Source organism: Branchiostoma belcheri, unplaced genomic scaffold (genome assembly GCF_001625305.1).
Source record: "Branchiostoma belcheri isolate BF01 breed outbred unplaced genomic scaffold, Haploidv18h27 scaffold75, whole genome shotgun sequence".
NCBI lineage: Eukaryota > Metazoa > Chordata > Leptocardii > Amphioxiformes > Branchiostomatidae > Branchiostoma > Branchiostoma belcheri.
Genome location: NW_017804409.1, coordinates 1135754 through 1150463, shown reverse-complemented (window position 1 = coordinate 1150463; position 14710 = coordinate 1135754). Strand labels below are relative to the sequence as shown.

The 14710-nt window shown below is 43.5% G+C and overlaps 1 protein-coding gene across 1 annotated transcript; it reads left to right on the top strand.

Annotated features, from left to right (window-relative positions):
- Window positions 1–5570: 5570 nt before the first annotated feature.
- Window positions 5571–14174, top strand: LOC109485427. Its single transcript, XM_019789035.1, has 6 exons — window positions 5571–5617; window positions 7902–8737; window positions 10557–10708; window positions 11244–11449; window positions 12773–12911; window positions 13794–14174. The coding sequence occupies exons 2-6, from the start codon at window positions 7929–7931 to the stop codon at window positions 14045–14047; spliced, it is 1560 nt and encodes a 519-aa protein (XP_019644594.1). The 5' UTR covers window positions 5571–5617; window positions 7902–7928; the 3' UTR covers window positions 14048–14174.
- The last annotated feature ends 536 nt before the right edge of the window (window positions 14175–14710 follow it).

Below are 14710 nucleotides of genomic sequence, written 5' to 3'. Positions count from 1 at the left end.
TCCCCTGTTAGCCACTTCGATTGGGCCGCAAAGATCATGTACAAACGGTTCGATGATGATCAATAATGGATGATATGCACTCAATGCATTCTTTATGCAGTCAAAGTGTCACCGACAGTTTATTTATCTCCGCTCGGGAGCATGTGAAGAGCCCTCCGTAGGGTTCACCCCGCGTAAATTACCATAAAGAGCCGGGGCTGCGACCACGCGCGCCCTTCCTTTACCATTTCCACCCCCATCCGTTATGCTAAGAATGGGAAAGCCAAATTTCAGTCAACTTCCAGGTAATGCGGAGGAAACCTCCATCACGGCCAAATAGAGTAGCGTTTCGGAATAACCTCAATTTTCCTGAAAGCGGCTCCGTTTTCCATCAGAGAGTGAGAAATTGGCCCATAAATCTAGGAAAGTGGTTAGTCAATGAAATTCGATGAACTGTCCCCCCCATCCTGTTTTATAGTCCCCCGAGAAACCTGGAGGAATCAATAGAAAGAACGGAGAGCCTATGTCCACTTCGCCGTCACACCGCCACGAGCTACTTACCCCGTAAAAAAATGACGGCATCACGAAGGGAAGCAATTTTGATACCTGTAGTTTTTTTGGGGGTCCGAAAAATGCACGCTGGTGGCGCGCGCGGTGGCGGCAGTGACATCCACGCTTCGCCGCCGATGTAATTTCGAGTTCTACCTTAAATCAAATGCAAGAGAGGGGGGCAATTCCCCACCGAATTATTCTAGCCCATTGGCGGAACCAACAATGCCACATTTTACGACCATCCGAGTAGCCGCTACGCTCGGTGAGAGATGGCGGTCTATGTCCCAAACGATATCTCCCGACCCAGTGATCAATATTACCTCGGTGGTGATGGCCGTATAAGTGACTAAAGGCTTTTGTCATAATGTACGTCTACCTTTACATCAAAGCACGCGGCGCACCCTCTCTAAGTAGGCTATTTTGTCCACCCCTAAGACCTCCGGCGTCGACTGGACACTTTCCCCTAACGCAGATGCCAAAACCCCATCCCGCCATTACTGGCACTAGTAATCCTCAGCAGGCAAGCCTCTATAAATTACCGCGGCGGTAAAGCCGGCTGAGTGAACAATAATATCGGGGTAATTGCAGCGCACCGCAATGTGTATTCGCCGCGCTGAGGGGACACATAAATTCGGATAAAAAGGCGAGCAGTAAGTCAAGAAAATGAAAAGAAGACAGGGAAGAGCAGATGTTGGTGATGATGGGGGTATTAGTCACTCATCGCGCCGACAATCCCTCCCCACTCTCCCGCCTGTACCCGGGCCTGATCCCGGGACGCACCGATATGAAATTAGAAATATGGCGAGGATTACACAATTTCTGCGGGAAGAGACGGTAGATGGGGCATTAATATTGCACGAATATCCACCACTGGATGGATGCGTCTGTCTTCTTTATAGCCGAGAATCGAGTCGTCTGTCCTGAAGTTGAGTGAACCATTTTGAGTGACAAACGATGAGACCACTGATAACTCAATCTCCCAGCACACAGTTTTCTCCACCGCCAAGACAGCAGGGAGAGAAGCCTTTATTTCTCCACGTAGATTTTACGGTTGCCTATGGCCGTTCAATGTGGTATATTACAGCTCTCTTGAAGAGAATAAATCGTCAGTTTTACAACTTGTGCTGCGGAAATGCGGCCCTAACTGCCCCTCTGCAATGCCGGTGTCTTTAGAAAAGAAACGGTGGAAACTTTTAACAAGATTTAAACGCTAATCACCTCCCCTATTCTGACAAGAAAAATAGCCTTACACACTGACGCAGGTAATCCTACGACTAATGGCTCTTCCACACACTGTGTGCATCTCTCACCCACATGGTTTACTGCGAACAAAAACAAAGATCCTGTCGATAGAAATGCTTTCTCATCCCACCATTTGAAAAAAAAGTATAGGACATTAGAATCTAGCGGGTCATACCAGAAGAAAGGAGGGCCATCTGTCTCGAGTAAAACTTTGAAAGGAAAATGCAATTTTGGGGACAAATTGGCTCGAGTGAGCCATCAAACAATGACAAACGAGCGGACCAAGTCTGGCGCTGCCGGGGGCGCGGTTTTTGCCTTCTCGGCTCAGTGGGATCCTCGATGTATCGACTGGAGCTAAGAATGTGTATCAAACTTGACAGAAACAAAGTTGAGGCAACTTAGCCACAGATGCCCCCGGGGGAACGTAAGCTCTTCGCACAGAATCCACGGCTTTCTCTGTCGCGAGCTAAGGCAACCGTCTTGTCACTACGCTATGTAAATGGTTCCAAATGGCCAAATTATGGTAATGGAGCGCGGATGACTGAGTGTTTCAATTTCTAGGACCTTTAAAGCCACCTCGTATGGATCATTGAGTTTAACCCTCGAAACTAGGCCGTAATTCCCCTGCCAATAATCACGCTACCGTAAGGGGACACTGCCCCTGATGTACGGCGAACATTGCCATAATGGCGGTAATACATAAACCTAATTGTTTGTTCTGCCAATAACATTAATCCATTTCTATGGAAATTTGATGGGATTTCCCCCCATCTTTAATGAACCGGATTTGGAGGAATTAGCACTGAAAACATACTTAAGTCAATTTCTTTTTCAAATTACTATTTCAACGTACGGTAACTGCTCGACTGTAACTGACTGAATCTGAACTTGACTTAATAATATATATTAAATAATATAATATAGTATATGAAATAATATACTATATAGTATAACATTGATGTACATATTATGGTTTTTATTCTTTACTTACTGGCACGCAAGTACTGTTTTGGGGTGGGTTGTGTGTGGGCTTGTATGTTTGCTTGTCCGGACAGAGTAGGTTGACAACACATGGGTGGAGGATTGACAGGTAGAATGACAGGAGGGCAAAAGGTCAGACACAGGAAATAGGGTGAACTTGAGACCAGGTTGACAGCACGCGGGTGGGCAGAATGACGGGAGGTCAAAAGGTCAGGCAAAGGAAGCGGGATGCACTTGAAGGTCATGACAAATTCAAAATACTTCCCGATTTCTTGTTATTTTCTTTTTCCAAACTCTCGGTGTCTTTGTAAAGATTTTGAATGTATCAAAATGAAACATTGGCGACAGCCATCCCCGGTAAAATAAAATGAATTATAGGACTCGCAATAAGGCAAAATAAATCGCCAGAGTACAGCACTCCGGGAATTCGAAACAATAAAGAAACAAAAATCCGTCAAATGCCACTAACTCTGCAGCGGTTTTATAGGGGGAGTTTTAAGTTCAGTCGGAGAGTAAACTCCCAGGCTTGTCCCATCCCTGCACCTGTGTTTTATTGTGATAAAACGCCGTTTTGATATTGCCTAACAATACCGCCGCTATCTGCAGAAATACATCATGATTACTTGTCATATGAATTGGTTCTCGTATTACAATAAACACGCACGTGTTTGTTACACTTGGCTGCTGATATGCAGCTTCGCATTTTTACCTGTCGTGTTCTATCATTCGTCTTTTGTCTGTGACTGCTGCGCTTTGTCTCGCTGTCTGAAGACGAATGTGAACCCAATGTGTTCATATGCATTTAGTAATTACGACAAATAGTCATCTGATTGATTAGACCAAAATGACAACCTACAGCTTGGGGAGACGGATGCTGTAAAAAGTTTATTACCTCGACGAAACGTGAGCTTAAAATAAAGCTCGTTCTCTTTTGTTGATGATGGTTTACACCTTGTATCAGGCTTCCTGATCTAGGATTCTTGATCACATGGCAAGTGTTATAACTATCTGGAAGAAATCACAATTCTTGTTGTCAGAGTGTAGTGGGTATTGTCATTTATTTTCATTCAACCATAGGCAAGCTGCTGGGTGGATGGCCCATAAATATCCGGCCCATAAAAGCGTTGTGAGACATAAAAACTATAACTGATGACTTCCACTTGAATGCACTGTCAGGGCCTGGAGAATGGTTGTCGTGAATAATTTGGTTATAGAGGCTGAGTTTTTGGGTAAGGCGATGGATCCACAATGTCTTGACGTCCTTCATTTGATATATATATATACATCGCTGAGGTCGAACCAAGTTAATTTCTTGGTTAACGGATTTTTCTAGAAAAATAATGGAGCGGGCGGGACGAAAAAAATAAAAATAAAACAGGCCTAGGCATCCTATTATGGCCCAAAATGGTACGATAGGAGCCATGAAGTCAACACACCAGGCAGGTTCAAAATTTAAGCAATGAATTTTGAACTTTTAATGATACCACTGCATTGAAAGATGGAATAACTGTAACAACTAGGACTTTTCAACTGTTCAGGGCAAAATATTAGCATTTTGCAGTTGATTCTAAATTTTTATTTTTATTTGCAAATCAGAAAAAAAATGAAGTGGGTGAATCCGTTGACCAAGAAATTAAATTGGTGTGGCCTGAGGAAGGGAAATAGTGCAGGAATAGTTTGAGCTGAAATGTTCAGATTTCTTTCTCTTCTTTTTTAATTGTCAGAGCTGCTCTGCATTTCTATTGAGTCTTGTTGTCTTGCCGTTGACGTTGGCATGCAAAAACACATGACTACATCTTTGTTTGTTTGTTTGTTGTTGTTTTTTTTTTCAAAGAAAAGGGCACTAAGGTGAGAGAACAGGGCAGAACGCAGACGGTTATCACGAACGCATTTTGTTGGAACCCACCATTCCGAATGGGTGGGTGAGTTAGCTAGTGAGGTAGGTAGTGGTTTGTGCGTGTGTAGGTTCGTGAGTATGTCAGTGTGCGTGCGTCCTTGCGTCAGTGTGCCTTTTCGCACGTGTTTATATGTACAGGTAGGCGACAGCTAACAAAGTAACGATCATATATCCTGCGAAAAAAATGCTTTCCGAATGTTTTCATAACAAAATTCAAATTCGGTAAGCTGGTACCTCAGACCTAGCCTGGGTACCATCCCCTGTAGTTTCCGCCGGCTCCCTGATGTAGCCAGCAACATTAGGGAGCCGGGGAAATTACGGAGGGTGGCACCTAGGCTACCTCAAACCTCGTAGAGATTGGTTGCTTGTACTGTTCTGCGGTTCCATCAAAGGGTGCCAGATGTCTCTTCTGGTGGTGTGCCAAGTTCAGTGACAAAATCCGGCCACGTAGCCCCCATTTTATCCCGATTCACTCTATTCCCACCTGAAACGTTTTGCATGGCCAGCGCAAGGCAGCGATACAGACATAACTAGTAGTTGTATACTAGTATATAACACATTGATATGGCACGAAATAAGGTAGGAATGAAGGGAGGAAGAAGGGAGTAACTTTAAACATACCTGTGTCATTGAAGTAGTTGTAAGCGAGCAACATGCCTACAAAAAAAAGCTACAACCCAACTCTAAAATGCTTCGGAAGCAGGAGACTGCAAAAAGTCTTTTTAAAAGTTTTAGTGGGCCAGTCACTCTCGCATATCATATATTATCTGTCTTTTAGGCTAATTTCTCATCTTCCCAACCACCTGGGAAGCCTGGTAGAGGCTAACCTGTTAGTCCCCTTGTTCGATGGTGATCAACCTGCTAAGCAGTGCATTACCGCCACCTAGCGGTTTGTGTTAGAAGCGCTGGTTCTGCAACAAAGGATGCCGGGAATGCCATACCCGGAAGTGTCCTGGCAACCCAAAAGTAAGTGTGTGCAAAGTTGTCTTACCACGTTTCCTTTTAACCTGTAACTTTTCGTTGCGTGTTGTCGGCGCCACGGTCACTGAAGAGGTACACATACAGAACTGGTCTGGTCTGGTTTCTGCTGGCTGCAGCTGGTTCGTCCTTTGAGGTAAATTACGTTGTACGTCGACGAAAGTTAGACATCCAGGTAATAAGATACGTGGACCCCGTCTAACGACATAATATTAATAAATTAATAGACGTTATATGTTTAACAAGGACAACAACAACAATTACTCAAGCAACTGGATATGATTTTGTATACGATTTTCCAAAATCATATCCAGTTGCTTGAGAAACTGTTTTTTTGGGGGGGGCGTAAATTACGTTGCCCTGATTATACTATAAATAGGTCACAAGTCCGTAATTACGGGGTCTGAGTATTTATCATAATTACTGGATTCTCCTAACAACAGACTGCAACTCCCTGCCAGAGTGTGGTGGTAAACCAGTTCGAGACAAATTTAGACAAACACTGGGAGCACCTGGGGTTCAAGCACGTCGGAGAAGACTAGACCGGCTCACTACATACACGCGAAACCTTCCTCAGCCGTATCCGGTATCAAGAACCCCTATTGTAGTATTTCAGGGCGATCGCAGTGCCTAGTTAATACCTTTGAAAATAATTTTTCTCTTGAAAGTTTTGGTCCATTTGGGAGATTTTGGGGCTGAAAGGCACAGGTAGGGTCTAGACTTTCCTACTTTGGTCAAAGTTTGTTTATTTCACCAGTTTTGGGCGTAGTGAGAGATGTGAGTGGTTAGGTCTTGTCTGGCCAGAGCGGATGGATACCGTGGAAAAGTAGGTCATAGTGGAGGTTTTGTTACTATCATCAGCTGTGGCGGGAATGTGACCTGGTCGATCCTCTGTTTCCTTTCTATATTTAGGAATCAGACCCCTGTGGCTACCTGGTGCAGAAGAATTTTTGAGATTGAAATATGGGCAAGTACTTTTCATGAGGACTTCTAATAGTGTATTTAAGCATGTGTTCCTATGGACAAATCTAATAGTACTGTCTGCCCTGTTCAGATGCTCATACATGCGATGTACCATGATAAGTGATTAAGTGATCTCCTATAAGAACATGAACTTCTTTTATTTTGTAAAAAAAAAGGAAATAATTCAGCAAAAACTCAGGAAATAACACCAGAACTCATACATGGCATAAAGCATGGACAGGTGTGTGTTTACGTGTTCGGGGTGGGGGGTGGGGTGAAAATAATTGAGAATTTCCTCGTTGTTGCCGTCATTTGCCACAACGTACCTCTCTGAAAGTCATAATGCAAACCCACAAATAGCTGCGTGGATGTAGTATGGCTTGGGTGCAGCACACTAGGCTCAAAGTTAGCCTGTGCCTGGGTGTCTAGCACTGGGTATTACTTTGGGCCCAGTGTGCTATGGGTCTGGCATCCAGGTTAGCGTATTTGCTGTATTTGCATGTGTATGCATACCAAGGAGGTCATATACAGCCTGCAACACACTCATTATCATCTGTTCCCACATTTTCCAAATACAAAAAAGCGAGAAGTTGACCACTCCGTATTAGCTCAGTAACTAGAATACCTTGTATTAGCCTAGTATAGTTCCCTTCTATGTTCCTATGTATGTATAAGTTAAGTAGTGTATCTTTTGTTTCCACTTTTCTACACACGTTTGTTATGTGTCTGTTGAGTCTTGACCTGTACATAGCCCGTCGTGGCATGAATGTACAAATGTACAATAACCTGGTATTTCATTATCCACTGCATTCTGCATCTTTAGGCCACAGCAAGTAGTTTTTATGGATGACATCAACGAGCGCATTAATTTTCGCCTGATTTTGAAAAAAAAAAAAGAAATTTTGTTGCCTTCTGACAGTGGTCAACATGCCGAAAATGGGCAAAGATGTCTGTTGTCATGCCGGAAGGTGGATGGCAGATAACTATGAAGAGAGGAGACAAGAAAAGGCTCTGATTTGATGTTTTGTTTCTTTCTTTGATGCAGTGATATGTGATGCTGGCTGTGTATATGTGATGTTCCTTCTGAATCAAAACCATTTGTACAATGATTCAGTCAAAATTATAAATTGTAGGAGACTTGTTTTTTCGGCCCGCCTGTTTTTTTTCGCCCGCGCCGCTCGCATTAAATTTGGAGTCTGCGGAGGATGTCATCCATAAAATTTACTTGCTGATTTCTGAGGTCTCAAAATTCTTGTTATGAAGTGTTTTAAAACTGTTGATCTAAACTTCTTGTTTTTATCTTCAACAGGAACGTGGCCATCTTTTAATTTGCAAAATGGGCGCTGCGGGTGAGCTTCAGTGCTTGGTGAGTTTTCTGTGGTTGGTTTGTCTAAGTTTGAGCCTGGGTTCGGTGACGTGGGAGGGCCATAGTTCAGACAAGAGACCTGTTGTTATCATGGACGACATTTTGCCACGCGACTCTGTAAAAGGTATACGGGGATACATGTTACGGCTGGCCTGGACATTCAGCATCAGGGATGACTTCCACACATTCGACTCCAACAACTTCCTGAACAGTTCTGATCACGGCAACTACACGAACGCCCCCTGGCAATCCACCCTGCCCACTGCAGCTTTCCGCGAGAGCAAATCGTGGCGGGCGATGAACACCTTTCTGAAGGAAAAGCGCGGGAAAGATTTCAGACCTACCGATGTGAGGGGGTACATTCTCAACCGGGGCGACTTCCCCTTGTACCAGAATCGTTGCGTGGACGAGGAGGACTACAGAGTCGTGGTGTTTCTGAACGACGTTTGGCGGAAGAATTGGTACGGACATCTTACCATACACGACGAGCTCGGGCGAATGCATGCGGCGCATCCCAGGTACGGTCGTGTGGTCTTCGTGCCGTGCGACTTGAGTTTCGTCATGAAGCCTCCCGCCATGCAGTTCGCTCCCGCCCTGTACGCTTTGGTTGTCATGGCAACGTCGCGACAGACGACAGAAGAGATTGGGGACAATTTCTCCGATAAAATGGTGGACGTTGGAAGTCTGACTGAGGAGGAGTTCCCTGATGAGGAGGACTTCCCACAACCAGACGAAGGAGGCCGCCGAGAAATAGACGTGGAAAAACACGTCACAAGAAGGTGCGTATTAAAGCTGATCTTTTTTTTTAAATAATTAGGCCATGTTGATTTGATTATATGGATGACATCCGCGCGCGCATGAATTTTCGGCCGTTTCAAAAAAAAAAAGTTTTCAACCATACTGTAAATCGTACAAAACAGTTGCAAAATGAGCAAAAATTTACAAGAGTTACAAAAAAATAAGTAAAAACTATACCAATGTCGTAGAATGCCAAAATCAAACGAGAAAAGACGAAATTGTAAGGAAATGAACTTGAAGATTAGATTATTCGCCAAACCATATTCTGTCCCATTTGTTCAACCCTCATGACCACGTAGATTTCATAATGAAAACAACTTTTTTTTTTGCAAAACTTTTTTTTTATTCGCACGCGCGCATCAGTTTTGGGGCTCCCGGAGGATGTCATCCATATAATCAAATCAACATGGCCTTATTTCTTTTTTTTATTTACTTCATATACACCACAAAGCTCATAAGAGCCACTCAAATGTTTTGGGTTACTGTACTAGACAGTGAGTCTTAATTGACTTGAATCTGTGATCGCTGAGCTAAAAGAGGCAAACAAAACACGCAAAAGTAAAAAAAGAAAGCCGTCATTTATAAGATTCCTAGATTGACCTGTGAAGTGTTTGGTCACTCAGTGGTCGCTTGACCCCTTTCCACTGAATGACGATCACTGAGTGACCAAAAGTGGATTTGTGTAACCCTTGATTTTATGATTGGTATACTAGTATGATGTACGATATCTATGATTAAAAAGGCATCGAAAATTTGTTCTTGTGTGAAATTTGTTGTACGATCTATCAAATATTGGGTCGCACAGCGGTCGAAATTGTGGCATTGTATTAGGTAAAATATGTTTTCCTGAATCTGTGTGTTGTTACCTTCGCCAAGAAGGTTATGTTTTCAGTAGCGTTTGTCTGTGTGTGGGTATGTATGTGTGTTTGTGTGTGTGTGGTTTAGCAAGATAACTCGAGAAGCAGTAAATGGTTGGAATGAAACTTGGTAGGTGGGTAGGTCTTCATGAGACCTAGAAATGATTAGATTTTGGGCCCCCTGGCGGCTTTCCTAGGTACTGCAGCTGAACTTCCGGTTTTGATATCTCATGTTCTGGACATGCTAGGGTCACGAATTTTGGTTGGTAGATAGCTCTTGTGGTAGGGAAGAAGTGACGTCGAGTTTGGGTCCCTAGCGCCTTGTTCTGGAACTGCAGGAGCATTTGTTGAAAAAATTTGAAGGACGATAACTCAAGAACCGGTTGACGTATTGTCGTGATTTTTGGTATGTAAGTAGTATAAGTGATGCTTGACATGATCAGATGGCAATTATGCAAATCAGGCGCTAATTTGCATAATTAATGAGGAAATTCTATAACTCTGCTTTGTTCGATAATAGAACTATGAAACACTTGTGACATCTACTTGAGAACGAGAAAAACATCTGAGGATATATATTATGTAAATGAGGACCTAATTTGCATAATTAATAGAAAATTATTATAATTTCATAGTTGTAACTGCTGCACCCCGAATTTCATACTTGCCACATTTGGAAGTTAAGTGAAGGTGAACATCAACAAACATAATTTATTCAAATCATGACCTCATTTGCATAATTTATGAGGAAGTGCTAAAATAGCCTTTTTGTTATGATAAGGTTGTCATTGGATGAAGAATATGATCAACTGACATAGTCCATGCAAATGAGGCTCTTATTTACAAAATCAATGATTAAAATTGTATAATTCGTCACCCGCAAGGGTTAACCTCATTTGGCGAAGGTATGAGATTGTGGAACTCTTGTTTTATTTTCTGCTAGGTTCAGCCTACCTGACGGCAGAACCATCACTGTTCTGGATAATGTCTTCACTCCCGACGAAATTCTCACGCTGACCGACTACCTGGCCGCGAACTGTACCTACATGGACCAGGGTCCGACTGAGGGCTCTGATAATGTTCGCTGGATCACAGGTATGTACCTGTAGGGAGTAAGAAATTAGCATTCACCAATTTCACACTTCCCATAATGCCTAGTAGAGATCACGGATATGGATGGGATATGACGTAAGAAGGGGATTTACGTAATGCGACCTTGCGAGTAGGAGAGTCTTCGGTAGAAGGTAGAACTATAGAAGGTACGTCATTTTCTCTAATTCCAACAAAAATGCAATTATGACATGCGCCTTATACTAGATAGATAATTCAAAACAATATAGTTGACCAGCTTGTCGATAGAACTGTTGGAAATATTACGTCGGGGAAGGGGGTTGGTCATACGTCATATCCGTGATCTTTACTAGGCATTATGGGAAGTGTGAAATTGGTGAATTGGTCGGAGACATGCCTCAAAATTGAGGCTGCCATCTTGCCTTTTATCTAAGGAAATATGAAAATGGGAACGATATTTTGTACACAAGGCAATTCAAAGTTTTGTTTTTTTATCGGTGGAAGGTTCTGAGTGTGTGACAGGGGCTTTATAGAGGACGTTCTTCTTCCCTTGCGACAGGTTTCAGTATTGACGCGTTCGTTAAGAGTTACTTCTGGCGGGCCAGTCGTGAGATCGTGAGCCACGTGAGCGGGAAGAGCGGGTTCTACCCGTACGACGTGGCGCTGAACCTGATCCGCCTGGCCGACCACACCAAGATCCACGACGACTGTGAGTACGGCGAGGACGAGTACACGCTGCTGCTCTACCTCAACAGGGACTGGGAGGTAAGGCATAGCGACTAGCTTAAGCCTTGGTCACAACCCGCCGTACGTGCTTCTGCGTGCTGTCTACGTGCAAAAACGTGGGAAAACGTAGGGCATCCCTGCGTGGTGAGTACCACCTCCGTACGGAGTCCTACGGATTTGGGAGCACGCAGACACGCCGTAGAACTGTAAGTGCATGTAAAAGTTTTCATGTGTGCGTTCTGCGGATTCACCACCCGTATGTGCGACGCGCGTGTCCTGTACAGCCTACGAGCGTACAACGCACGTTAATTCAGAAAAACGTAGCAGACGTGGCTTCCCAAAAAACGTACGGACAAAAAGCACGTACGGTGGGTTGTTACCAAGGCTTTATTAGCACGTACCTGTAAGGGTGTACTTGCTCTTAGTAGTCAGTAGTTCTATTCAACTTTCTGCCAGACCGTTGAACCTATAGCCTCCTTCGCAGACTTCTGAGGTGGCGGCGTTATTTTTTCTCGGGGAGCGACGCGAGTTATGCCGCTGAGGGACGGTTTTGCCGCCGATGGACTTTGCCGGGGAGAGATGGCTTCGCTATGGTTTTACTTGAGTGTATCGTCACATTGCCTGTATCCTTTGGTTTTTGTTGATAAAATAAACAATGCCTCTACCAAGCTACAAATGTTATGAAGCAAGTTTAAAGTGTAATATCCAGCACAAGAAATTGGACTCACCCAAATTTTCGCTACAAATATGGCTAGAAAGAGTACAATATTGGCCAAATAGACGGATTACATGCCATGGGACTTACATACCATGGGTCTGCCGAAGGAGTACAGTTTGCTGCTCTGAAGCTGTCATATACACGCATTTCCCACTGAGAACAATCATATAACAAGGACATGAAAACATACATTGCCATGGCGACGGTGGTTGCTGTTAGGGTTATGGTTTGCATTGCATTGCACTGCCATCATTTCATGATTTTGAGGAAGACTTGGTACCTGTTAAGTCTAGACAGATATAGTTCACTCCTTCCCTGAGTGTATAGTGAACGAGCCCCGGGGTCACAGAAAGTAGAGCCATCCGGGACAGAGAGGTCTTCCCAAGGGTTTCCAGGAATGTGGGCATAAATGTGGGCCAGAGACATGCCTTTGGACATTCCATTCCTGTGGACAAAATGCCTGTACCATTCCTAGAAACCTTGCAAAGTGCACACAATTCTGTACCATTAGGCTCCTCCCTGAGACGTCGCCAAAACGCAGGCGATCTCCTACTGAGGACGTTCAGCATGGCGCTTTGTCGTTAGCTCGTATAAGTAGTGATAACGACCACACACTGTGGTTAACGACCACATATCACCCTCAGGTGGACAAGTTGGGAGAAACTGCGTTCTTTACTGACGATTTCGAGCCGTTCATTGCGGTGAAGCCTGCGTACGGACGTGTTGCCGTCTTCCCCTGCTCCATTCTGCATTCCGCAAGACCGCCCAGCGCTCGGATCAACGGTGAGAACTGATAGACGTTTCATTACCCTCTACCAGGGTACAGAGGGGGCTGGAAAGAGTAGAAATGGGCCAAATAGACAGATAACATGGCAGAGTAGCTAGTCCACTAAAATAGTACAATTTGCCACTATACCAGGCTTTAGAAGCGGCTGGAAGAGTAGAAATTGGACAAATATACAGATAACATGCCAAGTTGCATCTTGTTATGTTTACCGAAGGAAAACATATTGTTTTTACTCAGTTTCTTCCTCCTCTTCTGTTCCAAACACTAACCTCTGACCTGGCCAATGACATGATTTGTTGACGTCTGCCGCCATGGTGACAGGTGTTGGGTTACATAATGTTGCAATTTCATGGTCTGCTCTACTCCTGTCACCATACACTAGTAGTACATGTATGTGAATGTGTTTGAGTAAGAATAAACAGAGCAGACCATGTCCGAAGGTAAACATTGCAAATGTTACTTCTCTAGTTCCATAAATAAAACCATGGGTCACACAAATCTAACTTGGTTGCTCTTCGATTACCCTTTGGTAAAAAGAGGAACCTAGTCAGATACATGCCCTTTTCACATTGTTCATGCCAATGCCTTATACAGTAGCCATTTTACTCTCAAAACTTGAGTGGGGTCGTGTGGCGTTACGGCAGAGTGCTCGACTCGGAACCTAGAGGTCCTGGGTTCGAGTCCTGACATGCCACTGATCTTGTGCCATAGGCACTTAACACGACTTCCCTCACTTCGCTTAGGTGAAAATGACTATTGTATTGTCCCCTGTGTTGGTGGCGACATTAATATAAGTTGAAAAAACTTGAGTGTGCCGTCACCACGTCTTGTGATTACATGTTGGAAATTTAAAAAAAAATGCCTTTTAAACTCCGCAGGTGCTAGGTACAGTTTCGCCCTGAAGCTGTCTCCCAGTCTGGGGTCAGGACGAGCGCGGGAACTACGAGACGACACCGACGAGTTGAGAGAACAGATGGAAGACTTGGAAGACTTCCTGTCTCCCGAAGAAAAGGCCGAGATTTTAAAGGCTTTGAAAGACGCAAAAAACGGAAACGGTGACGAAAAACTAGTGGCCATTTTACTCTCAAACCTTGAGTGGAGAAACAAGCAGAGATATTTGTCGTATATTTGATAGGAGTAGCTTTATGGTGTCAGCAGCATTTGTTTGAAGTCCACACCAATTTAATTTCTTGGTTAACGGATTTTTCTAGAAAAATAATGGAGCGGGCGGGAGAAAAAATAAATAAATAAAAACAGGCCTAGGCATCCTATTATGGCCCAAAATGGTATGGTAGGAGCCATGAAGTCAACACACCAGGCTGGTTCAAAATTTAAACAATGAATTTTGAACTTTTAATGATACCATTGCATTGAAAGATGGAATAGCTGTAACAACTAGGATGAAAGGGACTGTTTTCAACTGTTCAGGTCAAAATATGAGCATTTTACAGTTGATTCTGAATTTCTATTTTTATTTGCAAATCAGAAAAAAATGAAGCGGGCGAATCCGTTAACCAAGAAATTAAATTGGTGTGGCCTTAGTTGGTGGTTGTACTATGTACTAGTTTTACAGAGCTGTGTTTTTTTTATTTCGATGTTGGTGTAAGATTTTTTTAAGGCAGATCGGTGTAGCAAAACACGTTTTATTTTATATTATATCACTTCAGGTCGTTTATATTGGTCATCTCTTGTTAGTGCTATGCTTATTCAGAATTGGTTGTTGGTTGTCATTTTAGCTGTACTGGGAACATATTAGTGTCCGCAATTGGCCCGAAATAAAGCTTTTCATATGCAA

Coding starts and splice junctions, on each gene's coding strand:
- LOC109485427 (XM_019789035.1), top strand. CDS start 7,929: ATGGGCGCTGCGGGTGAGCTTCAGTGCTTGGTGAGTTTTCTGTGGTTG. Junction 10,709..11,243: donor TAATGTTCGCTGGATCACAG/GTATGTACCTGT, acceptor CCCTTGCGACAG/GTTTCAGTATTGACGCGTTC. Junction 11,450..12,772: donor ACCTCAACAGGGACTGGGAG/GTAAGGCATAGC, acceptor TATCACCCTCAG/GTGGACAAGTTGGGAGAAAC.